The sequence below is a fragment of the Acipenser ruthenus genome, chromosome 35 (genome assembly GCF_902713425.1).
Source record: "Acipenser ruthenus chromosome 35, fAciRut3.2 maternal haplotype, whole genome shotgun sequence".
Taxonomy (NCBI): domain Eukaryota; kingdom Metazoa; phylum Chordata; class Actinopteri; order Acipenseriformes; family Acipenseridae; genus Acipenser; species Acipenser ruthenus.
In genome coordinates this window covers 11,989,114-12,016,997 of record NC_081223.1, presented here as the reverse complement: position 1 = coordinate 12,016,997, position 27,884 = coordinate 11,989,114, and the positions used below count along the sequence as shown (strand labels likewise).

The window sequence follows — 27,884 nt, the reverse complement described above, 5'->3', positions numbered from 1 at the left end:
GTTTGGGTTTGCTCTTTATTATCTTCTTTTATTTACAGTTCAGTCCAAAGCATTGGGCAGGGGGCGGGATTGGAAACAGTTCACTGGGTCTCCTTACTGGTTTACCAAACCCCCCCCCCCCCAGTTTCTTGCAGAGGGGTAGAGGGACAGACAAAGCAACGTTCTTATCGAGAACGATTCATATTGGCTTTATCTACATATATATATATATATATATATATATATATATATATATACACATATACATATATATATATATATATATATATATATATATATACATACATATACACACACACATTTTATATCTATATATATATATATCAATACATACAGTGCTCACGTTAACGCTGTACGTCGGGAGCCACAGTGTAGTTAAGAGAGAGATCCACGCAATTCTGTTCCTCCTTATAAAGAGAATACAAAGTGCTTTGTGTAGAGCCATTGAGAGCCACGATCTCACCGCCTTCTAACCCGTTCCACGGTATAAACGTGCCTCCTTATAAGGCGTGAGCACTGTACAGACTCACATAGGAGATATATTTATATACACACATATACATATGTATATACACACACACGCGCACGCATGTTAGTTCGTTAGTCTGTTGTATTTTCACGCACTGTTCAGAACCCTCTCTCTCTCTCTCTCTCTCTCTCTCCTGTAGATTTGGTTCATTCTTTGACTGCGCACTCCTCTGTAATGGAGGCTGGTCCCGGGGCGCTGGCCCCCCCTGCTGGTCCTGTCGCTCCTGTCTCCGGGGCTTCGAGCGGCACTCCGCCAGAGACCTGCAGAGAAGAGGAACAGAGGAACAAGGAAGGCTGAGTCGTTTTAAATGGTAAATAAGTCCTTTTTTTTTTTTAATAAAAATGTAACAGATATATATATTTTTTTTTTTGGGGGGGGGGGGGGGGGGTTCAGTTTGTTACCTGTGAGGCTTCGGCTCCTTGAGGGGACGCACCGGCTGAGACCTGCTGATAGAAACACAGACACACATCAACACCACAGTGTGGCCAGGGTGCTGTGTACTGCACTCTATAGTACTGTAGTGTACTGTATAGCTGTGTACTGTACTGTATTGCAGTGTAGTGTGTCCCTGTGTTACCTGTGCTGCGGGGCTCTCTGTCCCTCTCTTCTTCCTCAGAGTGTCGATCCAGCTGGCGCTGCTGCGGCCAGTGAAGCTGGACAGCGCCAGGGAGCTCAGCCTCATGTTCTTCCCTGAGGTGATGAGCTCCCCGAAGCCCTCCTGGTGTGAGAAGGCGTACCCTGTCCTGCGGGAGCCCGTGCGCCCCACGATGCGCAGCCGGCGGCCCTGGGGCTTCTGCTTCTTCCGAACCAGCTGGGTGTAGCGAACCTGCCGGGGCACGCAGAGACAGGAGCCCTTAGAAAAGAGTGCCACAGTGACAGCATAGCCAAGAGCACCACAGTGACAGCACAGCATGGTGCGATCAAGCACAGTGAAAGCATGGTAAACTAACAGCTTACTGTTGTGAAAGCATAGCATCGTGTAAGAGAGGTGTGGTAAAGCATAGGGAAGCATTGTAAAGCACAGAGAGGTGTGGTAAAGCATAGGGAAGCATTATAAAGCACAAAGAGGTCTGGTAAAGTACAGCATATTAAAAAAAAACCTGGTAAACTAACTGTTATAAAAGTGTCCCACAGTAAAAGCATCGACTCTGCGGCTGTGCCGTGGCGTCTCACTCACCGTGTCTGAGAGCTGCGGCTTCAGGTCCAGCTTGAGGAAGCGGAAAGTCACCACAGGCACGATGCACACCACAGTGGAGAGCAGGATCGTGAACCACACCGCGGGCTGAGCAAGAGTGTTCTGAGCGTTACCTGTGGAGGAGAGGAGAGGAGGGAGCGAGAGAGAAGAGCAAGCAGGGTTAGATACAAAGAGAGGAGGGAGGGAGAGAGAAGAGCAAGCAGGGTTAGATACAAAGAGAGGAGGGAGGGAGAGAGAAGAGCAAGCAGGGTTAGATACAAAGAGAGGAGGGAGGGAGAGAGAAGAGCAAGCAGGGTTAGATACAAAGAGAGGAGGGAGGGAGAGAGAAGAGCAAGCAGGGTTAGATACAAAGAGAGGAGGGAGCGAGAGAGAAGAGCAAGCAGGGTTAGATACAAAGAGAGGAGGGAGGGAGAGAGAAGAGCAAGCAGGGTTAGATACAAAGAGAGGAGAGAGAGAGAGAGAGAGAGAGAGAGAGAGAGAGAGAGAGAGAGAGAGAGAGAGAGAGAGAGAGAGAGAGCGAGAGAGCAGGGTTAGAGACTCTACAATGGCCCTGCTCACAGTCCTGAATCCTGTTCTTCAATGCGTGTTTCTAAATTATTATTTATTTCTTAGCAGACACCTTTATCCAGGGCAACTTACAACTGTTACAAGATAACACATTATTTTTACATACAATTACCCATTTATATAGTTGGGTTTTTACTGGAGCAATCTAGGTAAAGTACCTTGCTCAAGGGTACAGCAGCAGTGTCCCCCACCTGGGACTGAACCCACGACCCTCCGGTCAAGAGTCCAGAGCCCTAACCACTACTCCACACTGCTGCAATGTTCGCTGGCTGCCTTTATCTCATCAGGTTGAGAGTGTGCTCCCTTCTCGCTCACTCTTTGGTCTGCCAGTCACACGGACAGTGCGCGAGAGTGAACACACACACACACACTGTCAACGTGATTAGAGGCAGCCACCCAACGCTTCGTAACAGGTTACGTGGCATTCAATCTAAATTAAGAAGCAAGTGAGGAAACAGCTGCTTGGGTTTGTGATGATTTCATGCTGCTTTTCTGAGACTCTGTGGAGATCAGCGATCCACACAAACCCAAGCAGCTGTTTCTTACTTCACTCTGAACGGTGAATCATCCCGATCCATGCAAGCGACCCTCACCCTGACTGTCAGCTCCTGATTTCTGTGGAGAGCTCCATCGCAATAATCTGGTCTTCACTGTGTGTGTGTGTGTGCGTGTGTCAGTGTGTGTGTGCGTGTGTGTGCGTGTGTGTGTCAGTGTGTGTTGTTGCTATATGAACTGATTATTCGGGCTGGTAATCCTAGTGACTCTGCAGTAGCAGCAGCAGTTGTTGATGATGCATAGTTCACCCCCCTAGTAAGTCGCTTTGGATAAAAGCATCTGCTGAATGACTAAATGATAATAAAAATAATAATAATAATAATAATAATAATAATAATAATAATAATAATAATTAGAGTTTCAGGAGGTGGGGACTCACCCACGAATGTGAACTGATTGGGGAAGATGTTGAAGAGCCCGTCGCTGTGCATGGCAAACATGATGGCGAAGTACATCGCCACGCTGCCCCAAATGAAGAAGTGATTGATCGCCGTCCAGTAGCCTGTGTCCAGAGCAATCTGACCACCCAAATACAGAGAGAGAGAGAGAGAGAGAGGACAGGGTTAGAAACTCACACTAGCCCTGCTGCTGCTGCTGCTGCACCCAGTCCTGGGCTCCCCTTCTGGCCGCATGAACAGCTCCTATCAGTAAAACCTACGCGAGGCGCGGCCCGTTACCTGCACGCTGACCACGATGACCAGCGAGGTTGCCACGGTGACGGCGAAGGACTGGTAGTCGGCGAGCTGCGTGACGTCGTCGACGAAGACCCCGTACGACACGAAGAACAGCACCACGGAGGTGTAGATGCCCTGCGCGATGCAGATGAAGAACTCACGCTTGTTGAAAAGGAGGTTCAGCTGCCCCGGCTCGTACAGCTTGGGGTACTCCAGACTGCGCTGCTCCGGGACGTCCTGAGAGAGAGGGGAGAGAGGGGGTGAGGGGGACTCTGAAATAGAGAGGGGAGTGAGGGGCTGGTACAGCTTGGGGTACTCCAGACTGCGCTGCTCCGGGACATCCTGAGAGAGAGGGGAGAGAGGGGGTGAGGGGGACTCTGAAATAGAGAGGGGAGTGAGGGGCTGGTACAGCTTGGGGTACTCCAGACTGCGCTGCCAATATGCTTTTAATAAAGTATTACTTTATACTGTAGTATTGATGAAACCGATAATAATAATAATAATAATAATAATAATAATAATAATAATAATAATAATAATAATAATAATAATAATAATAATCTTACCTGGTCAAAAATCCCCATGGCCAGGACTGGCAGCGACGTGTACACAATGTTATAGAGTGTGATGAAGTACTGATCATAGACAGTCTGCAGGGAATGAGAGAGAGACACATCATCACTGGAGAGCTGTTCTCCACAGAGTCCAAGAAAAGCAGCATTGATCACCACAAACCCAAGCAGCTGTTTCTTCACTCGTTTCACTCTGAACGGTGAATCAGCCCGATCAACACCAGCGACCCTCGCCCTGATTTCTGAGGAGAGCTCCATCGCAATAAAATCAAATGAATCGGTTTGCGTGGCTCTTACAACAAAACAAAAACAGAACACACACCTACAGCTCTGGCCAAAAGTGTTTCACCCTAGAAAATGAACTAATTGACCTGTATTTGTATATAAATAATACATGGATGAAGGCTATATTTGCATCCTGAGCCTTCTAAAAAAAAGGCATAATACCACAGTAGTGACGTCAAAAAGTGATATTTCCTCTAGAGGAAAATATACTTGAACTTTGACCCATTCGACTCCAAGACCATCACTTTCAATTCAAACACAAAATGTCTCGTTTTCAATCACTCGACAACACCCATAGTACAGAAATGTTAATTAATGATCAACAAAATGAGAATATGTTTTAAAAAAAAGATGCAAAGCTGGTACATTCGTATCTCAGAGAAACGGATAACGACACAGAACGTCTGTACAGCACTGAAACATGACGTTTAAAAAAACCCAACTGTACTGCTGAACCTCGTCTTCTTTAATATCAGCATCACAAGGGTATCCATGTATTATAAAAAATAAGAGATGGGCCTCTTCAGTGAGTTACAGGTGAATTACAATCTCACTTTTGACCGTAGCTGTGTATAAATCTCACTTTTGGTCGTAGCTGTATGTAAATCTCACTTTTGGTCGTAGCTGTATGTAAATCTCACTTTTGGTCGTAGCTGTGCACCACTGCTTGTTTTCTCACCTGCGCAGAGAACCCGCAGAAGAAGCCAAACCAGAAGTGCACCATGGTGAAGGCGAAGTTCTTGTAGAAAAAATAGCAGAGGAACTTGCACATGCGCAGGTAGGACCAGCGGCCGTGCACCAGCAGGAGGCGCTGCAGGGACTTGAACTGGGAGAAGGTGTAATCTGAGGCCAGCACTGCCTGGATCCCCTCCTGACCACTGATACCCACCCCAATGTGAGCCGCTGAGAGAGGGGAGAGGGAGTGAGGGGAGAGAGAGAGAGAGAGGGAAAGAGAGGGGAGAGGGGGGAGGAGGAGGAGAGAAGAGGGGAGGGGAGAGAAAGAGAGAGGGGGAGAGATAGAGGGGGAGAGACAAGGGAGAAGGAAAAGGAGTGGGGAGAGGTGGAAAAAAGGAGAAAAAATGGGAGGGGATATAGAGAAGAGAGCAGAGGGAGGGAAAGAGGAGAAAGGTGGGAGAGGCAGGGGAAGGAGAGAAAGAGAGGGAGAGAGAATAGATAACGGTAAATAAACTTACTCCAAAACTACTTGTGTGCACAGCACACACGTGTGAAAATGCAATCTGACAGCGGACAGGGCGACTCACACAGGTGTTACAGGGCAGCATAGGGTTACAATGCAAGCTTCATATTTAAATAAAGTGTAGTTTACAGTAAGTTCTGAAGTAAACCGCTGAGACTGCCGCGCAATTCATCGGGTTTCTAAATCTCTGAGGACTCAAAAGAAGAAGAAGAAGAAGAAGTCTCAAGATGATGTTCCACAATCCCCAGATAGATTTTTTTTTCTTTTGTTGTTTAGCTGATGAGTTTTTTTTAGTTTAGTTTTTTTGCTGTTGCACAAGAATTGAACTTCTCTTACAAAGGTCATTTTCTGCTGGTTACGAATGCACTACCCTTGCACTACTAATGTCATTGTAGACATTACAACTTGCTGTGATCCTAACTTTCTGCATCATGGTTCATATTGTATTATAGTACTGTTATTATTATACATAGGGGGGTGACCTGGCAGCAGATCACATAGCATCCTAGTTCATATTGTATTCTAGTAGTGTTATTATTATACATAGCATCCTAGTTCATATTGTATTCTAGTAGTGTTATTATTATACATAGCATCCTAGTTCATATTGTATTCTAGTAGTGTTATTATTTGCACTTGCTGTAAACTACACTGTATTTAAATATGAAGCTTGCATTGTAACCCTGTGCTGCCCTGTAACACCTGTGTGAGTCGCCTGGGATAAAGACGTCTGCCAAATAAATAAATAATAATAATAATAATAATAATAATAATAATATGAAACCTGCTGCAGGGGAGTATAGTGGAGGCGGTCGTACTGAAGCACGCGTGTCACACTGTATATATTTGTTCCATAAATCTCAAGAACCGCTTATCTGATTGTCATGAAACTTGGTACTAACATTATGTTCATTTACATTTCATTATGTCTCAATCCTAAGATTCTAGGTGATACAAAACTTTTGGCCAGAGCTGTAGAGGGTGACAGACAGACAGACAGACAGGCAGACACACAGGTAGACAAACAGACGCGACCAGTGCAAAAGAGCCTCCATTTTGAACGAGGAGCCTTTATTATTATTATTATTATTATTATTATTATTATTATTATTGTTATTATTATTATTATTCTTCATAATAAATTAGTCATTTAGCAGATGCTTTTATCCAAAGTGACATACAGAGACTAGGGGGGTGAACTATGCATCATCAACAACTGCTGCTGCTGCTGCAGAGTCACTTCCAATAGGACCTCGTTTGTTTTACGTCTCATCCGAAGGACAGTAACAAGCCCCCTTTCTCTAACCGCTGGACCCCCAAGCCTCCTCTTTACTGACGTGCGGAGAAATGACTGACAGGTTTCACATCCCCAGTCTCTCACGGTCACGCGCTGGATCACCACGATTGCATAAGAGCTTTTCTAGATGAGAGTAAAAAATGTGTCCTGCTGAAGTGGGAAGTGGGTGCCGTTTGTTTTGGGCATAATAATAATCATAATATATAATAATCCTCCCCTTCCTCCCCTCTCCCTCACCCATGTCATTGGCTCCTCTCATCCTCCCCTCTCCTCTCCACTCCCCTCCCCTCTCCCTCACTCACTCTTGATCATGCTCACGTCGTTGGCTCCGTCCCCGATGGCGAGGGTCACGGCCCTCTTGTATTTCTTCACCAGCTCCACCACCTGTGCTTTCTGCAGGGGGGTGACCCGGCAGCAGATCACAGCCTTGCAGGCACAGGCTGTCTCCAGGAACTCCAGCTCCATGTCAGCCTCCAGCGCGTGGGCCTGGAGACACACACACACACACACACACACACACTCACATTAATATGAATAGGAACTGTGGATGCGAGTCCTCACCAGGCTGCGATTTGCTTCGACACACACACACACACACACACACACACACACACACACACACCCCAGTATGAATTGCGGATGTGTGTCCTCACCAGGCTGTGTCCGTTGATGATGAGGGCGTACTCCCCGGGTATGGCCTCCAGCACGGAGCTCCCTTTGGGGGGGTCCAGCTTCTCCTGCTGGTAGGGGAAGCCGTTCCCCAGAGTGCGAGTCGAGTCCATCATCTTCTCTCTGGCTTTCCTGGAACCACAGCGAACACAGACGTGGCTAACAGGGATTCCAGTTTAAACCAGTCACTCACACAAACCCATCGACACGGATCCCAAGTTCAACCAGTCACTCCATAGCTATTAAAACACTCAACAGTGCCGGCATTAGAAATGCTAAAAGAAACTTAATAAATTAAATTTCGACTAGAAGTCTTTCTCAGTGTCTGATCAAACTTATTAGTCAAAACGTTAGTCAATGAATTTACACTGAAGACACCGAGAAAAACTTCTAGTGGAAACGTTTGCCATTGAATTTACACTGAAGACGCTGAGAAAGACTTCTAGTGGAAACGTTTGTCATTGAATTTACACTGAAGACGCTGAGAAAGACTTCTAGTGGAAACGTTTGTCATTGAGTCTGAGTATTTCTCCTACCTCAGTTCTTCTCGAACCTCGTGCACGGTGCGTCCCGTCACAAAGAATACCTCCGTCATGTCATCAGTCAGCATCTTACACGAGTATCCAATATTCACAGCAGTCTCTGAAACACACAAACGTGTTCAACTTTAACACACAGCACAGCACAGAGAAGATAATGAAGCAGCCCCCTTCTCAAAGCACAGTGAAGAGAATGAAGCAGTCCCCTTCTCAAAGCACAGTGAAGATAATGAAGCAGCCCCCTTCTCAAAGCACAGTGAAGATAATGAAGCAGCCCCCTTCTCAAAGCACAGTGAAGATAATGAAGCAGCCCCCTTCTCAAAGCACAGTGAAGAGAATGAAGCAGCCCCCTTCTCAAAGCACAGTGAAGAGAATGAAGCAGCCCCCTTCTCAAAGCACAGTGAAGAGAATGAAGCAGCCCCCTTCTCAAAGCACAGTGAAGATAATGAAGCAGCCCCCTTCTCAAAGCCGGGTGTGTCCTCGGTGTCTCTCACCCTGCTTGTCTCCGGTCAGCACCCAGATCTTGATGTTGGCCAGCGTCAGGATTGCGATGGTCTCCGGCACCCCCTCCTGCAGCTTGTCTTCGATTGCCGTGGCGCCCAGCAGCTACAGAGGAAACAGGAGAGCAGGACAGCATGGGGGCTGAGCACATGGGAGCACTGGAAACACGGGTTGCATAGTATTGTGTAGTGTTGCACTCACACCATCATGTCCTGTAGTTTTAAAACACCATACAGTACTGATTCACAGATGGTGTGGTGCTGTGCTGTGCTGTGCTGTGCTGTGCTGTGCTCATACCATCATGTCCTGCTCTATCTCCTCGTACACGGCTGCCAGCCTCTCCTCCCGACAGTCCACAGCCTTGCTGGCTCTCTGCAGCCGCTCGGACCAGGCCTCGTACTCACTCTCCTCTAGGTCCTTATAGGCCAGGAGCAACGTACGCAAGCCATCCCCCGCGTACTCCTGAGACAGAGAGAGGGAGGAGAGAGAGAGGGAGAAAGGATAGACGGGAGAGAGAGAGAGAGAGAACAGATTTACAATGCTTCAGTCAAGGAGACAAACACTATATAAAAAACACAAAAATCAGGGAAGGTTAAATCACCAAGGGACATAAAAAAAACAATCAATAAATACAAAAAAATAATAATACAACACAAAAATCACTGAGGGACATAAAACAAAGAATTTTTTTTTTTAAATAATAAATCAGAAAGACAAAAAAAAAACATCTTAAAGTTGCTTAAGTTTGCCAATGGATATATGTATATTTTAAATCAATTAGGAACAAAAAAAAAAAAGAAAAAAATCATTGAGGGACAAAAAAAAAAAAAAATCAGGGCAAATAAAATAATATACATACAGGTCATTCCACAAGCCAGCCAGCAGGGGGCTGTGTTACTCCACATAACAGGTACAGGGGATGAATAACTTTAAATACAGGGAGCGGGAAGCAGGGAGCAGCAGTAGTGTATGCCGGGGCAGGGTACAGGGAGCAGGGTACAGCTGCAGGGTAGTGGTTTGACTCACATTGAGGTGGTCAGTGGTGATGTTCATGAGGTCCTGGTTGCAGGGGTGCAGTCTCTCAAACAGGAGCGTGTCGGCACCTTTACAGTACAGCCTGATCCTGCCCTCGGGGTTCCTGACTGAGAGAGGAGAGGAGGGGGGACAGAGAGAGAGAGAGAGAGAGAGAGAGAGAGAGAGAGAGAGAGGGGGAGAGAGAGAGAGAGAGAGAGAGAGAGAGAGAGAGAGAGGGAGAGAGAGAGAGAGAGAGAGAGAGAGAGACAGAGAGAGAGAGAGAGAGAGAGAGAGAGAGAGAGAGAGACAGAGAGAGGAGAGAGAGAGAGAGAGAGAGAGAGACAGACAGACAGACAGACAGAGAGAGAGAGAGAGGCAGAGAGAGGAGAGAGAGAGAGAGAGAGAGAGAGAGAGAGAGAGAGAGAGAGAGAGAGAGAGAGACAGAGAGAGGAGAGAGAGAGGCAATCAATTTCCTAAACAAAAGAAATCCATCAGATATTCGAGGTAATAAACAGAAAAAGCGACAGTGATCCATGCACTGAGGACGTGCGCAGTAATGTAAAGCAGGGCTCAGCAGCGCAGCCCGCAGCCTCACCGATGACGGACATGCGCTTGCGGATGTTGTTGAAGTCGAGGATGGAGAGCAGCTGGTAGGTGGCGGGGCGACCCATCTCCTGCAGCGTGATGGTGTGGGGGGTCCGAGACCGGAACACAAACCCGAAGCACCGCGCCGCAGTCACCAGAGCCCCCTCGTCAGGGGACTGGGCCTTGTAATACAGCTCTCCTGAGAGAGGGGGAGACAGAGAGTCAGCTACACAGAGAGGAGACACACACACACACACACACAGAGCCTTGTAATACAGCTCTCCTGAGAGAGGGGGAGACAGAGAGTCAGCTACACAGAGAGGAGACACACACACACACAGAGCCTTGTAATACAGCTCCCTGAGAGAGAGGGAGACAGACAGTCAGCTACACAGAGAGGAGACACACACACACACACCAGAGCCTTGTAATACAGCTCTCCTGAGAGAGAGGGAGACAGAGAGTCAGCTACACAGAGAGGAGACACACACACACACATACACAGAGCCTTGTAATACAGCTCTCCTGAGAGAGAGGGAGACAGAGAGTCAGCTACACAGAGAGGAGAGACACACACACACTGACCCTCGCTCTTCTCCTCGGACATGACGGTGTGGCACAGGGCCAGCAGTCTGAAGAACTCGTGAGTGGCTGGCTGCCCCACCTTCACGGCCTCCAGCAGCGCGTGATCGAAGAACACGAAGCGCCGGTCCGCCAGGGCGTTGAACGAGAAGTCCAGCGGCACCGCTCTCTGCAACAAAACCAGACCAAACCAAACCACAATAACACAAGCTGCTTCATACTGGTGGCAGCAAGCGGATACTTAGACAGACAGATATCTGGAGCTGGGATGGAAAAAAAAAAGACACAGTGTGTCGAGGTAACAAGCTCAGGTGTGTCTTATTATTAAACTCGTAGTGAAACCAGGAATGAATCACACCGCTGTGATGCATGAAAATGAACCTGTGGTCTTACCTGTCTGACTCTGGACTGTGGACCCAACGTGTCACACACCTCACCTGGGGAACAGGAGGAGAGAGAGAATTGAGAAAAAGAGAGAGTGAGAGCGTGACAGAGACAGAGAGAAAGAGAGAGAGAGAGACAGAGAGGAGAGAGTGAGACAGAGAAAGAGAGAGAGACAGAGTCAATGTTTTACTGTATGTCTTGCTGTTGATGGAGCAGATAGACAGACACAGTGACACACACACACACACACACACACACACAGTGACACACACACACACACAGTGACACACACACACAGAGTGACACACACACACAGAGTGACACACACAGACAGTGACACACACACACAGGCACAGGCAGTGTTAGTTACCGTAGCTCTTGCCGCTGATGCAGCACTTGTTGAAGGTCATGATGTTCTGAGTGAGGGTTCCGGTCTTGTCTGAGAAGATGTACTCCACCTGACCCAGCTCCTCGTTCAGAGTGGTGGTGCGCGCCTCCGCGGGGGTGTCCCTGCGCTGGCAGAACATGCGCCGGTCCCAGTTAATGAAGTAGCTGTGCCCCAGCCTGATCACCTCCACACTGGGGACAGGAGAGGAGACGCAGGGAGAGAGACGCTTTATATCCAAATGTAAATAATTGATTTGAAAAAATTAAAAAATCAATGATATCCGGACGTTTCGGACTACAAGTCCTTCTTCAGCGGGATGGAAAAAACAGAGCTGTAAACAAGCTGCAGTTATAAACACATCTATCTATCTATCTATCTATCTATCTATCAATAGATATACATCCATATCTATCCATCTCTCTCTCAGGCTATCGATAAAATAAACAGGGCTACTTTCCAAAAAATGACATATATAAAAAAGAAGCTGGTTTAACTGCCTCGTACATAAAGTTGTACAAAAAATAAAAAAATAAAAAAAGGAAGTCAAGTTTAAAATGTACAGGAATTATACCTACAGCTGCACCACGGTTCTGATGTCAATATAGTATTACAGTATGAGGTCCATGAAATATAAAACAATTTATAACAATAACAACAAATGCGATGCTAGGCTTGGTGATCCGGTGGTTAAAGAAAGGGTCTTGATACCACGAGGTCACCGGCTCAAATCCCAGCCACTGACTCACTGTGTGTGTGTGTGTGTGTGTGACCCTGAGCAAGTCACTGAACCTCCTTGTGCTCCGTCCTTCGGATGAGACGTAAAACAAACGAGGTCCTATTGGAAGTGACTCTGCAGCAGCAGCAGCAGCAGTTGTTGATGATGCAGAGTTCACCCTTCTAGTCTCTGTAAGTTGCTTTGGATAAAAGCGTCTGCTAAAAGACTAATTAAAAATAATAATAATAATAATAATAATAATAATAATAATAATAATAATAATAATAATAAATAAATAAATAAAGAGAGATAGATACAGTTAGAGAAGCAGAGGAGTGTGCAATTCTTACCTTGGTGCTAATAATGAAGAGGCCATGCAAGAAAAAAGGAAAATAAAAAAAAAAGAAGGAAAATAAAACATGCAAAAATCGGATCAGCATCCGAGATCACAACATAAACAGAGAGGAATATTACAGAAAAAACAAAAAACCTAAAAAATACAGCAACCGTGAAACCGCAAAAATAAAAAGGAGTTCAACACATCGGAGCACCGTCGCTGCTGCAGTAACTAGCTGCAGAGTCGCAGACCTAAACACACAGTAGCTCTGTCAGAAGGACTTCTGTTTTTCACTTTGTGTTTGTTTTTCAGTGGGGCTAAAAGGAGTGAGAGAGGATGGGGTGAGAGGGGAGTGGAGAGATAGAGGGAGAGGAGAAGGGGAGACACACTCACCTGACGTAGAGAGAGATGGGCACCACAGTGTTGAGGATGATGATGTAGGACCAGAAGGACAGGAAGCCTGAGAAGATCACGTTGTCCACAGCCTGGTCCCAGCGCAGGTAGAGCTGGAAGAGGGAGCCCACCTGCCTCTCCCAGATCGTGTTCCCGATGGACAGGATGATCCCCATGCACACCAGGAACCCAAAGATCTGGGGAGAGAAGGAGGAGGAGGGGGGTCAGTGTAGGGGTCCAGATACACAACCACATTGAAAAGAGACACACACAAAACACAGACACTTAAAAACAGACGGACACAAACACACTGAAAAACAGACACACAAAGGATACAATGAAACACAAAGACACAATGAAACACAGACACACAGATTAACAGCAATGGAAATAGTTAGCCAGGGCACTGAAAACCACACGAACAGCAAAGGGAACAGGGCATCACGCACACAGTGCCACACACACAGCGTGGCAGCGATGGGAGCAGTGATGCCCGCACACACACACACTGCAGTCTCGTACCCAGAGCACCAGGGTGTTCATGAGCCGGTCGATACTGGTCCTCTTGAACTTGGTGCGGCCGCTGTTCTGCATCAGCTTGCTGTCGGGCCCTGCAGAGAAACAGGAACGAGAGAGAGTGAGAACGAGGGAGGAGGAGGGAGAGAGAGGAGAGAGGGAGAACGAGGGAGGAGGGAGAGGGGAGAGGGTAGCTTGCCTGCGAAGATGACCAGCCCGAAGCACCACTCTGTGTTCCTCAGCACGCAGCCCCTCAGCAGCATGTTCTGGTTGCTCAGAGGGTATTTGCTCTGTTTCCAGTATAGAGTGCCGCAGAACTTATCCAGCTTGTTATTGGGGGACTCGCAGATCACCTCCCCTGGGGAGAGAAAGAGGGAGAGAGGGACGGGGGGGGGGGGGGAGGAGGGAGGGAGAAAGAGTTAAGAGAGGGAGGGTGAAGGATAAGGAGACAGGGAAATGTTTTAGTAAATGTTTAGTTTATAATATATATATATATATATATATATATATATATATATATATATATATATATATATATATATATATATATATATATGCACCAATTGCATTGTTATAAATTGTTTTGGCAATACTTGTAATACAGTTGTGCCAATAAAAGCACAGTTGATTTGAATTGAGGGAGGGAAGGAGGGGGAGAGAGATCAGAGATCAGAGATCAAAGACACACACTGTCCTCGTGCTGACACTGCATTGGATTTTTTGGTTTAGATACAAAAAAAAAAAGACAAAGACAGAGAGGAGGAGGCACGCACAGACTGAGACACACAGACGGGACAATGAGACACACAGGCGGAGACGCACACAGAAAGCTGAGGCCTCACCATCGAAGTTGGCCAGTTTGCTGGTGTCTCCCAGTTCAGAGGTGACAGGTAAGGACTGCCGCACTTTCATGTTCGTCTCTCTGAAGGGGAAGAAAACAAATGAATTTCAAGGCAAGGCCAGGGTTCGAACCAGCGCAGAGACAGAAATGAGAATATAGATTTAATGACTCATAATAATATGTTTCTAAGTGTTCGTCGGCTGCCTCTCATCAAGTTGAGAGTGTGTTTCATTCTCTTGCACTCTTTGTATGACTGAGAAAATCCACCCTCCACACGATTACAGGTAGCTTACTGAACCCTTATTAACATTTTATTAACAAAAGTTTAGCATCACCTGGAATTTTAGGACTATTTTCTTCTAAAAACAACTATAAGCACATCATTTTGATTTTTATTTAACATCATGTAATCAATTGGCCAGAGCTGTGCATCATCATCATCATTCTTCTTATTATTGTTTCTTACCCATCAAGTTCTGCAGTTTCAATGTAACACAGTCCATGAGGTTCGCTGCTGGACAGCAAAAGAAGATCCGCCTAGCAACAGGAGACAGGAGAGGCTGTCATCCACCAATCAAAAACACACACACACACACTCTCTCTGTACTCTAGGAATGTTTCATTAAGACAAGTAAATTGGAGGGGGTTTAACTTACTGCCACAAACTGGTTATTTTCCAGTTTGATGATGTCGCCAACTCGGACATACATCCATTTTTCATTCTGAAGACTGCGGAGGGAAATAAAAAAAATAAATACAACATTTAAATTTAAAAATAAATACATAAAAAATAATAATAATAATTACACCCCCCCCCCCCCCACTCCCACCTTCCCTTCTGTGCAGAAGGACACTTACATCCCGTTAATTAGCACCTGAGACTGACGGTTATTCACCTGCTTGTCGCTCTTGTGGCGAAACTGAGAGAGAAGAAAATAAAACACAAAATCAGCACACACAGGAGTATCTCCATTAAAAACATTCAGCAAAAAAAATAAAAAATAATAACTTTGTTATTAGAGTATAAGAAACTTTTTAAACACTTATATATAAATATTAAGATAATATAAAAAAGAAAAGAGAGAGTAGGGGAGAAGATAAGAGGGGATGGGAAGAGGGGAGAGGAAGAGAGGTAAGGGGAGAGGAGATGAAAGGAGAGGAGATGAGAGAGAGAGGGGAGGAGAGGAGAGGAGAGGAAGAGGTAAGGCGAGAGGAGAGAAATGAGGAAATGGAGAGGAGAGGAAGACAGGTAAGGGGAGAGGAGATGAAATGAGGAGAGGAGATGAAACGAGAGGAGAGGAGGAACGAGGGGAGAGCGGACGGTCACGGGACACTTACGTAGTCGTCTGTGGCGTCCTTGACCGCAGTGATGGTCAGCACCAGGACTAAAGGCACGATGGTGGTGAACCAGGAGAGAGAGGAGATCTGAGGGATGAGCTGCGAGAGAGAGAGGGGTCGTAATACTCTGCATTTACCACGGTTTACTCTGCTTCAGGCCCCTTTCTCTAACCACTGGACCAAGCCTGTAGCGCACCCTACCTGCAGTATGAGTAGGAACAGAAAGTAGGTGTTGGCCACTTCTTGGAACTGTTCAAACAGGTTGACAGGAAGGAACGTGACGATATTGTACTTGCAAGTCTTGATGCAGTTATTCTGAGGAACAAAAAAAAAAAACCACAAGATTTATCAAATCGACATTCAAATTTCATTGTATTATTTATGCATGTATTTATCTATCTATCTATCTACAGCTGTGGTCAAAAGTTTTGCATCACCTAGAATTTTAGGACTGAGACAATTGAAAAAAAAATTTAGATCGTAATTTAGATCTTCTTAAATTTAACATAGCGTAAAATTAAAAGAAAACCTCCAAAATGACATTGTTAAAAGTCTGTTTGTGTTTCTTCCTTTTTCCCCGCAGTTCAGGGCTGACGTTGCTGGGAAGTGTGATCCCTGAGGCAGCTGTGCCGAGCACCAGAACAGCACACGCCGCACAACAAAAACAAAGAAAAAAGAAAAAGGAAAAGGGAATTCATGAATATTTTACAGCAGGGCTTTGAAATGGAGTGTTTCATTGTGAGACCACAATGGGAGAGTTTATAGGACAACCACACTGAAACACACACACACACACACGTTAGCATATCTGTAATTGTGGGGACTTCTCATTGACTCTCACTATATTTTTATTTACTATTTCTAACTCCAGTTGGACTAAACTCCATACAGGGTGAAAGTCGACAACAAATTAAATATTTTGGTAAAGCATATTGAAAAACTAACCCTTATAAAAGTTTCCCATAGCAAAAGCACAGCTAAACTTTTATAAGGGCATGCTTATGTCTAAATAAAATGAAAGTTTCTGATCTAGGTCAACCATGCTTAGGCTGCAAGCAAGCTGTGGTCAAACTGATTAACTGCCAGAAAGAGCAAAGGAAATCAAAGTGTGTGCGTACATGTCTGTATGTGTGTGTCTAAGTCTGCGTGTGCATGTCTGTATATGTGTGTGTGTGTGTGTATATATATATATATATATATATATATATATATATATATATATATATATATATATATATATATATATATATATATATATATATATATGTCTGTAAGTGTGTGTGCGCACGTTTGTGTGTGTTTATTTTTATCATTATCCTGCATTGCACTGCATTGCTTGCAGGATCATCTGCTTGTAATTTGTAGTGTCTGCCAGGGGAGACTTGGCTGTCCACGTCTGCAGTGAAACTCTCCCTGAAAACAGCATTCAGGGAAGAGAGTGAAGCAGGGGAGCGGGGAGCTGCTACAAGGCAGGCCATCCCGCTCGGGTCACGCGACCGACAGCACATCTTTAAATTATTATCAGTCTATTAGGCAGACGCCTTTCTGCAAGGCGACTTACAGGTGTTATAGGGCGATATTTAAATACAGTGTAGTTTTTACAGTCAGTGCAAATGCTACTTAGAATACAATATGAGAAGTAACAAGTTAGGCTTAAAAGACTATTTGCATCTCACTGATGTAATAATAGCAGCGCGATAGTGCAAGGATAGCGCATCAGCTGAGGATCCAGTAACGTGGGGCTCAGGTCAGAGCGACGGCTTTTTAAAAGAAGCGCAAACCGAAGCATTAAATATTAGGAACCAAATTTAATTCTTTCCGAGGTAAAATCAACCCCGTACTCCACACGACCAGTTATTCCCAGATGGCTACAGAGAGTGGCGTTCACCTCCTTTCTTTATCCCTCTCTCTCTCTGGTCTGTCTTACACAATCAGGGTTTTCAATAATGCATGGAGCTGCCTTTGCAGTCCAGTGGAGGAGGGGTGCTGGGTTGCAGTGTGTGTGTGTTCGCGCTGTCCTTGCTTACACGTGTCTGCAGAGTCTGCACTTCACTGCATATTACTGCAATACAAAACAGATGAGGAAATACTGCAGGGGCGAGAACTGTCAGCAGTCAGGTTTAATGCCCCTCACCCACCAGTCTCCTGCCCAGTGAATCCAGTTACACCCCCCAGTCTCCTTACCGCGTACTGGAACTTCTCATTGTATTCCCGATCGTTCGCCCTCACCCTCCTCTCCTCCTCTGAAAACCACAAACACACAGAAAAGTTACAAATTTGGAAGAACTTTTTTTCTTTTTTTTAAATATAGATAAAGTTAAACTGCGGTGTACCAAAAGGATCACATTAGATATAGTGTGTGGATGTGGGTGTGGGTGTGTTTATCATTAAGCATCAGTTTAACAGTTTTGTTAGTTTTTTTGGTACTTGAATTTAGTGCTTGTGATAAGCGATAACAGAGAGGGAGAGAGAGGGAGAGAGAAGGCCCGGTTGAGACCACTGATCAAACAGATTTTACTAGCGACCCTGAAAAGCTGGATTTGAACCCAGGCCTCCAGAGGAAGGTATACGGCAGGAATGAGAGGCTTGTGAACTCCAATTTGAATACATTTTTAGTTTTATTCATGCATTTCAATTTATGTAACAATTTTATGTTAAAAAGTAATACATGTAATAATAACAACAACAACAATTAAGCCAATCGTTTTCACTCATTTGAACGAGATATTTAGTGAGCAAGCCAGGGGTCTAATCAGCGGGGTGTGAATACCCCAACCCACTGCCCCCAACACTTCTGAAATAAAACAGCCTTTTAATTAAAAAAAAAGGTAACTTGATCAATTAGCAGCATTTCCAGTATGCTTGTTAAACTGCTGTGTGTGCTTTCATCACCCTTCACTTCTCACACTACAGTGATACTGTACCTTCTCTATCCATCTCTACCTCTCTGTTTAAAATGCGATTACCCCCCCCCCCCCCCCTTCCTTTTCCCTGAATCCTGGATGCCAATTGGGTGCCGATGACATCATGCCTCCCGAATCCAGTTTTCTGCTCACTGCAGCACGGAGCACAAAATCATTGATTTCAGAGGGGAAAGAAAAATAACAGCACCTTGTACTGCTGTATTTAAAAGCCATGAGACTGCAGGCAATGTACAAGAACTGGATATCTATCTCTATGACTATCTGAATGTATCTCTATCTGACATTTTGAAAAGATAAACCATATCTATATCCATATTATTATTTATTGATTTATTTGCCAGACGTCTTTATCCCAGGCGACTCACACAGGTGTTACAGGGCAGCACAGGGTTACAATGCAAGCTTCATATCTGAATACAGTGTAGTTTACAGTAAGTGCAAATAATACTAAAACACAATATGGATGCAACGAGTCAGGACAACAGCAAGTTATATCTACGATGATATATTAGTAGTGCAATAGTGCAAGGATAGTCTTTATCGATACCCATATATCTATCGAAATCTCTCCCTCCATCTCAGTCTCTCTCTAAATATCAGTCTATCTCTACATGATCACCCCAGAATTACTGTTGCAGTTTAGATTAGAATAAACATCAGGGTAAGAGACCCCCTGTTATCTCTGCGTGTGTGAGAATGTATTTACAGGCTTGAGTAAACTGGCATTTATCTTCAGCAGCGCATCACAGCAAGGCGGAAGCCTTGAGGTTATATATATCTATATATATATATATATAGTTCTGTGATGTAGCCCATTCATTCATTCATTCATTCATTTACTTATTGTGGTAAGTGACTGGCTTTATGTAGCAGAACTGTGGCGGCAGCACTAATCTTAGATAGATTACAGATCAATGTGCACATGACACAAGAAAGTGCTACAGCATTCACATTACCATTACTGTGGGCATATTAGACTGAGACAGATAGATAGGTAGACATATTGATAGACAGAGGAGAGAGGTGGAGTGTGAGAGACAGAGAGAAACACAGGCAGAGATGGAGAGACAGATAGATAGATAGACAGACAGACAGAGATGGACACAGACAGGCAGACACATAGACAGACACAGACAAGCAGATAGATAGACAGGCAGACAGACAGATAATCAGAAAGACAAGGCATACAGATAGACAGACAGAGATGGTCACAGACAGACAGACAGACAGACAGAAACACAGATAGCTAGATAGGCAGAAAGACAGGGCATAGAGATAGACAGACAGGACATAGAGATACACAGACAATGCAATAATACCCAGAGACTCAGGAAGTCTATCCCTTACGACTGCGATTGTTCTAGTGTCGTATGCAACACCCCCCCGTGTGGAGGGGGGCTGTGCTGACACTGCTGTGAGAAAGGACTTTCCAGCCATTCCCAAGAGAAGGTTAGAAGCAGAGTGGCAGCCAAGCCCGGGGAACACCTGCACACGGCCGGAGTGCCTGAGCGCAGGCACAAAACAGCACTGCAGCTGCAAGCCAGGAGGGAACCAGGGCTCTCGTACAACAAATAAATAGAGGGATGCTTAAGAGAAAATCGGGAGCTAGCATTAAAAAAACTGCAGTAAAACACAACCATTGCAAAGCAGGAAGGAATTATTTATTGTGCAATATAAATAAATAAAACAAATAAATGGGATTCTTATAGAAATCGGAGGGGAGAAAAAAAAAAGACAAGAATATAACGTGCTGGGTGTATAAAAAAAACAGAACAAAACAAAACCCACAACAAGCGTAAATCAAAGCCGTCTCTTTTAAGAGCGCTGCTCTTTCTGGATCTGCTCCAGGACATGGTGTCTCACAGCACACTACACTGATCTCAGTTTGCCTGCCCTGCTTACACAAGGTTAGGGTTTCGCATTTAAGGTCATTTCACCTCAGGAAGTGTGTGGGGTTTGTTAGCTACAAAAGAAAAGTCTTTCTTTCTTGCTTGCTGCCTATAATTGCTATGAACTGATTATCACAGAAGGGCTCAGTAGGGTTACTATTTGGAGGAGAAGCTCCCACTCACTTCAATATTATTATTATTATTATTATTACTAATACTAATACTAATACTAATAATAATAGACTTCATTGAGAGGAGCTCTGAACCCCAGGACTGGGTGCAGCAGCAGCAGCAGCAGCAGGGCTAGTGTGAGTTTCTAACCCTGCTCAAACTCCTGGCTCCTGATCATATCACTAATGATAATAATAATAATAATAATAATAATAATAATAATAATATTAGACTTCATTGAGGGGAGCTCTGAACCCCAGGACTGGGTGCAGCAGCAGGGCTAGTGTGAGTTTATAACATGCAGCAGCAGTGTGGATTTCGCAACTGAAAAAGTGATAAAATAGGACTAAAGCCTCCAAGCCCACCCAACCCCCTCCCCCCTTTCTTCCTCTCTAAAGCTTCTTGGCTGTTAAACTCAGTCTCAGACCGCAATGTCTCCAAACTGACTCATCTGCTCCGACCACCAACACAAGAATAACACGAACACTTCCCTACCGAGAACTCTGCGCCTCTCTGCACGCCGACATGAAAACACACACGCACACACACGCACGCAGGCAGGCCCCCGGTGCTGACCCGACAGCACAGCTTTCAACAGGGGACACAACCGCAGGAACTGGATTTAGAACTTTACAGCTTGTGTGCCTTTTAAATTCAGGAGGTGCAGTGGTTAAAGAAAGGGGCTGGTTACCAGGAGGATTTTTCCCAGGTTCAATTTTTCCCAGGTTCAATTCCCCGGCTTCAGTGAGCAAGTCACTGAACCTCCTTGTGCTCCGTCCTTCAGATGAGACGTCAAACAAACAAGCTCCTATTGGAAGTGACTCTGCAGTAGCAGCAGCAGCAGTTGTTGTTGATGCATAGTTCACCCCCCCCCCCAGTCTCTGTAAGTCGCTTTGGATAAAAGCGTCTGCTGAATGACTGATTTATTATTATTATAATTATGTACCAATAAGTAACATGGATATAAAGATCCTGATACAATATCATGTATCACGATGCGTTCAATCGCCCTCATGGGCGACTTGTATGATGCACAATAAGAAAGAGTGTGTACAGCTACAGCCAAAGGTTTTGCATCATCGCCCTCTATAAAGAACAAACTAATTCTGCCTCATGAAGTCGAATGTAAACCCGCTAAATAATGTTACGTTGACAAATTGAATTACACTTTGTAGTTTTCTACATACTTAACAAAAAAAAAACTGACAACTTACAACTGACAAAAAAAAAAAAAAGTTAAAAACCTGACTTGGGCAATGCTTGTAAGGAACACACCAGAGGCACATGTTAAAAATGACGGCGGTCGGCCCAGATTTCAAATTGTTTTACACACAAAGCGAGCTCAGGGATCAATATCCAGCTTTACAGAGTGTTTTCACACTCACTTTGCCCTCCTCCTTAGAAATCTATTCCCCCCACCACACTATCGCCCAGTGCAGTAAACACACACACACACACACACACACTGCTCCACACAAGAAAAAAAAAAAACATTTTTTTTTTTTAAATGTAATTTCAGCGTTGATGGGTGGTGGGGGCAAGGGGTGATTTCTGACTTGTGGATGACATTGAGAAAATAATGAATTGATACAGTGTGTGTTTTATATGATCGATATGACACGTGATACTGGGTTATGACAAAACATGTAGGAGAGACAGAGGGAGGAAAGGGGGGAGAGATGTGAAGTGTACGGGATGGTGAAGGATATTCACTCCTGGATGAACAACAACGAAAAAAAAAAGTCACGATGGCTTATGATGGCGTTTATGATACACGTTTTTATTTTATAGACATTTTAATATATAACACAGCGAATTGCAGTACTCTCATCAGCTGGAGAAATAAACCTCAGCAAAATACAACACAATGTTACATTATCTATCTATCTATCTATCTATACATATACCTGTAACCCCGCTGTGGCTGTTAACATCGCTGCCGCTTTGTGCCGAGCTGGCTTGGTCCTTCTCTTTCTTCCTTTTTAAGGGCAGCACTATCGGCAGCCACTTCTCCGGGATGTCCTTCGGGATAGTCATGCTTATTCAGCGCGCTGCCCGGAGGAATAACGTCGCAGCGGCAAAACAACCTGCTTTCAATGCGCTTTACCGCAGAGCCGGCGGACAGAAGGTCACCTGAGCACGCCGTTCATATACAGAGAGAGAGATAGACTCGTGTACTACAATGCGAATAATAATCATAATAATCATAATAACACTGATAACCTACATACTGCCAGCACCGTACAGTGCTGCAGCTCAAACTAGAAACTAGATTATCTGATTGATAACATAACCTGGCTGGCACGGGCAAGGCAGGTAGCGGACGAGGTAGATGAATGTGTATTATTATTATTATTATTATTATTATTATTAATCTGTCACCGTGATAATTATAAATCGTTGTTCCATTCCTCGTCGTCGTCGGTGCCGCTTTGCAGCATTGTCGCTTCCGTGTATTATTATTATTATTATTATTATTATTATTAGTTCTTCGTGCAGTCGTGGAAAGGTTATGTTAGCTGCAATCCGCTCTAGTTGTTTTTATTTAAAGCTAACGTGACTCTGCATTGCTTCACCGACACACAGAACCACGCAGTTTAGGAGTAAGGACGAAAAAAAAACACAAAACAACTGCATGGCATTACATCATCAGGCAAGCCATTGATTGGCTCTTTATCCAGCCAATGGCAGTCCGCCCGTGGCAGGGTGGGCGGGGCGCACGGGGAGAAGTCCGAGCGTGAAACTGACGCCATTCCGGCTCCGCCGCGGCGGAGACAACATGGCGTCGCTACGCCGTGCGGTTTCACGACGTGCTCGTCGTGCTCGTCGTGCTCGTCGTGCTCTGTCAAGCGGAGCGCGGCTCTGCGGAGAACGACCTGTGGTCACGCATGCGCGCTAGGCTGCCTACCAACCAAACAGACCACGCCGCTGCGAAAAGGACACAGTGATCTTAAAGAGACAGTATCTGTTTTCATTTAGACTTAGAAACTCACACTAGCCCTGCTGCTGCTGCTGCTGCACCCAGTCCTGGGGTTCAGAGCTCCCCTCAATGAAGTCTATTATTATTAATATTGAAATGATCAGGAGCCAGGAGTTTGAGCAGGGTTACAAACTCACACTAGCCCTGCTGCTGCTGCTGCTGCTGCTGCACCCAGTCCTGGGGTTCAGAGCTCCCCTCAATGAAGTCTATTATTATTAATATTGAAATGATCAGGAGCAGGAGTAAATGAATGAGTGCTGGTTACCTGTAAGTCCACTGAAATCAGCAGCTCTTAAAATCTTTCCAGCTGGGCCCCCCTTTGAAGTGCCTTGGGTCTGCCTGGGCCAACCTGACCAGAGAAAGAAAGAATGAAATTACTGATGTAGTTAAAATACATCCAAACACACACACACACACACTCACTCCCTGACACACACACACACACACACTCCCTGACAGACACACACACACACACACACACTCAGTCCCTGACACACACACACACTCACTCCCTGACACACACACACTCTCACACTCCCTGACAGACACACACTCGCTCACTCACCTGGAAGTCTCTTCTCCGCTCTCAGCTCCATCCCACTGTCTCACTGTCCTGAGGCCCATGGGAATGCCTGGAGGAGGAGGGGAGAGAAACAGGAGGAAGGGTCACTTCAGAAAGAAAAAAAAAATAAAGAAAGACCACTCACCTTGTATTTTCACTACCAGTCTATGTATGTATCTTTGAGAGATCTAGCATGTTATAGCTTTGTCATATGCAATACTGCTAAATGACAGATAGAGATAGAGACTGACAGATAGTTATATGCATTCATTCATTGAAATTCAACGACAGATCACGCATTCCTGTCACTTACAGCAGCATGCGGAGCTCCATCTAAGGAAACTAACTCTCCAGTTACTTTTGTTCGGACTACCTGCTTCAATACAGGTGTCTCTGTATTGCACAAAACGCCCCCCGGGGGATGTTAATTCATTAACCAGTCAGACGACAGCCTCGTTTCAGACTGAAGCGTGTGCGCGCTACATACCGCAGACAGATGTGGGGAACGTGTTGTCCATCTAACTGTGTGTGAGATTACAGGAACAGAAATGAATGCAAAAAAAAAAAAAGTTTCCACCTCAAAAGTAACGGAACCACAAGCTGTTTCCATTCTCTCCAGGGCAGAAACTGAACAGGTGCGAATCAAACACTAGAGCTGCACAATACACCCCCCTCCCTCTCTCCCTGAAGCTGAGGGAAACCTGGGGGGGAGGCATTACGATTCCATAACTGAAACCTACAGCCTCCTGAAACCAAGTTCTAAGCCACAAAGTAGTGACTTTGTGTTCCCTTCAGTTTGAGGAGAGACAGAGAGAGAGAGAGAGAAAGAGACAGAGAGAAAGAGAGACAGAGACAGAGAGGGAGAGAGAGAGACAGAGAGAGGGAGAAAGAGACAGAGACAGAGAGAGAGGGAGAGAGAGAGAGAGAGAGAGATGTTAACACGATTTTGCGTCTTGCAAGCCTTTATAAGCGTTTATTAAAAGGCGTCCCAGATAACTGCTATCTGTGACTGCAGTCTCCGTGAGCAGAGCTGTGCAACAGAATCCCTCCTCAGGGAATGACAGAATGCAAATTCCTGCTCAAGCCTCACTGTCCTTAGTGATGCAGCAGAGAGAGAGAGAGCGAGAGAGAGAGAAAGAGTCTTACTGGGCGAGGGACACACATAGCCCCACTGGCAGCCCAGTACGTCTGTGCCTGTCACAGCCTGAGACATACAGTGAGCTCTCTGCACAGGGGACAGGGTAGTTTGTTTTATCTAGCAGTGTTCAGTGTTCAATTATACATGCCTACCTCTTTATTTCATTATTCCCTTTCATGTATTAACTTTTAATGACGTGCCAAATGTTTATATTGTACTTTGGAACTGCTTTAGCAATACCGCCAATGTTGTCATGTCGATAAAGCAACTTTGAATTTGAGAGAGAGTGAGTGAGAGTGAGAGAGAGAGTGAGTGTGAGAGAGTGAGTGAGAGTTAGAGTGAGAGAGTGAGAGTGAGAGTTAGAGAGTTAGAGTGAGAGAGTGAGAGTGAGTGAGAGAGTGAGAGTGAGAGAGAGTGAGAGAGAGAGCAGTTTCCTTCAATGAGAACTCCATAGTGCTTCAGAAAGTCAAATCTCTGGACATGCTAAAAGAATCTTAATAAATTCAATAGCGAACGTTTTGAAATAGAAATCTTTTGACTGCTTGTCAAAAACGAGTCACCGAGTTTATTCTACCTTGTGACTTCTAGTAGAAACATTTGTCACTCAGTTTATTAGGTGTGTATATATATATATATATATATATATATATATATATACACACACACACACACACACACACACTCACTATTGTGAAATACTGTAATGAAAATACAATATACTTTTCAGCAGAATTACCGGTAGATCTTATTTTAGCTTTTTAATGCCGCCAACTTTTTTTTTCATTCTTGGCAAAGGTTTATATTACTGGATTACATTCCTTAGATGACGGACTTCTTTATTATTTCACCAATTTTCCCCACAAGGACAAATAAATCATGCAGTTAAAAGAATGAAAGAATGTCGTGAACTTAATTTATTTTTTTTTTTCGTTCTGGTGTCGCAGACAGTTCAGAACAGCTCGTAATAAAAACACAGTTACCTTAAAATAGTTTCTCAAAACTCCACTTCGTGGATTAAAACAGTTTAACTATGATGTACTACTTTTAAAAAAATACATTGCAACACGCTTCTAATAATGTTATATATAAAACAATTATAAAGCAAAGTCATTTTTTAACTACTCTTTTGCAGAAAGAGATACCGACAAGAAATGTTTAGTGTCATCAGTTTAGACAACAGACGTGTCAATATGTTTTTTTCACAGAAGGACGTAATAATAATAATAATAATAATAATAATAATAATAATAATAATAATATTCTCAAATAAATAAATAAAATAAATATGGAGAAAAAAAAAACATTTAGCCAAATGTTTTTAAAATACCATATTAAAGAAAATAATACCAATAACATTTTAAAGTACTGTCAGTCTTTTTAAATAAACCCCCCAGAAACCATTTTCTCCGTCCCACTACAATCATGTATTAACATTTGAAAAAGTAGACTATATATATATATATATACATATAAACTAGTCACAGCTTCATCCACTGTCTCACCTTATGTAATAATAAATAGACACACACAAATTAGGAATTCGCTGTTCTAGTCGTTCAAAGGAAATTAAAGAATGGAAAGTCCGTTACCTTTTTATTTTTTATTTTTTATTTGAAAGTAAACGGCTTCTTTTTCTATCACGGCTCGTGCCGGTCGACATCGTCTCCTGTTTAAGGCCGCGTCGGTGTTGAATGCCGGTGTAAAGACGCTCTGTTTTCTACTATAACAAGCCCATTTCCAGATTATTATTATTTTTTTTTCCAGTAGCCACGGTGTCTCTATCCAGCCCTTCGCCGTGGTTTTCGTAAAAGCCCAGCACAGGATATATCATATAATCCACACAGAGAGACGGACGGGGCTCGGCTCCGCACAGTCAGAGGTCGCTGTTCATCTGCTGCGCGCTCAGAAGCCCGGCTCTCTTTTTTTGCTTCGCTCGAGCTCCACGGCAACCGTCCATGTGACGTCATCGGGCGGGAAAACCAAAAAAAAAAAAACACACGTGTGATTTCTAGAGCACTTTTTTTTCCCCAAAAAAACTTTTTTATAGAAATTAAAACCTTCATTTTTAAGTTCCATTTTTTTTCTTCATCGTACACTGCAGTTATTACATCTTTCAAACACACACACACACATATATATATATATATTTTAGCTCAAAGAGCCAGCTGCCCAACGTTTCGATATGTATATTTCTTAGCAGACACCCTTATCCAGGGCGATTTACAATTGTACAAGACATCACATTATTCTCAAGTACAATTACATTATTTATTTAATTTTTACACACAATTACCCATTTATACAGTTTTTTTTTTTACTGGAGCAATGTAGGTAAAGTTAGCTCCTGATGCATAGCAGTTTCACCCATTCAAATATATATATATATATATATATCTCTCTCTCTCTCTCTCTCTCTCCAGGGCAACTTACAATTGTTACAAGATATCACATTATTTTTACATACAATTCCCCGTTCATACAGTTGGGTTTTTACTGGAGCAATCTAGCTAAAGTACCTTGCTCAAGGATAAGCAGCAGTGTCCCTC

At 44.3% G+C, this 27,884-nt stretch overlaps 1 protein-coding gene across 3 annotated transcripts; it reads right to left on the bottom strand.

The window, feature by feature from the left end:
- Positions 1-269: 269 nt before the first annotated feature.
- Positions 270-27,315, bottom strand: LOC117395569 (phospholipid-transporting ATPase ID). Of its 3 annotated transcripts, XM_059007472.1 has the most exons (31): positions 26,928-27,315; positions 24,204-24,270; positions 23,904-23,987; positions 17,859-17,917; positions 15,876-15,989; positions 15,675-15,773; positions 15,195-15,256; positions 14,993-15,065; positions 14,803-14,873; positions 14,338-14,417; positions 13,695-13,853; positions 13,502-13,590; positions 12,980-13,176; positions 11,517-11,725; positions 11,156-11,199; positions 10,766-10,931; positions 10,191-10,379; positions 9,608-9,723; positions 8,879-9,043; positions 8,575-8,686; positions 8,078-8,183; positions 7,526-7,673; positions 7,175-7,358; positions 5,057-5,280; positions 4,087-4,170; positions 3,524-3,757; positions 3,226-3,364; positions 1,707-1,837; positions 1,107-1,355; positions 931-975; positions 270-789 (listed from the first exon to the last, which is right to left on the bottom strand). In XM_059007472.1, exons 2-31 carry the CDS (start codon positions 24,232-24,234, stop codon positions 676-678), a joined length of 3,777 nt encoding a protein of 1,258 aa, XP_058863455.1. In that variant the 5' UTR covers positions 24,235-24,270; positions 26,928-27,315; the 3' UTR covers positions 270-675. The 3 variants fall into 3 exon arrangements, with proteins under 3 accessions (XP_058863455.1, XP_058863453.1, XP_058863454.1); XM_059007470.1 differs by lacking the exons at positions 24,204-24,270; positions 26,928-27,315 and adding an exon at positions 22,566-22,791; XM_059007471.1 differs by lacking the exons at positions 24,204-24,270; positions 26,928-27,315 and adding an exon at positions 22,566-22,791 and having other exon boundaries at positions 931-972.
- Between the last annotated feature and the right edge of the window lie 569 nt (positions 27,316-27,884).

Bases quoted from the DNA above. Each gene is read 5' to 3' on its own strand.
- LOC117395569 (XM_059007470.1), bottom strand. From the start codon at position 22,695: ATGACTATCCCGAAGGACATCCCGGAGAAGTGGCTGCCGATAGTGCTG. The intron at 15,066-15,194 runs GTAAGTGTCCTT...TTCCCTCCGCAG, and splicing joins CAGGTGCTAATTAACGGGAT to TCTTCAGAATGAAAAATGGA. The intron at 4,171-5,056 runs GTGAGAAAACAA...CATTCCCTGCAG, and splicing joins TCTGCGGGTTCTCTGCGCAG to ACTGTCTATGATCAGTACTT.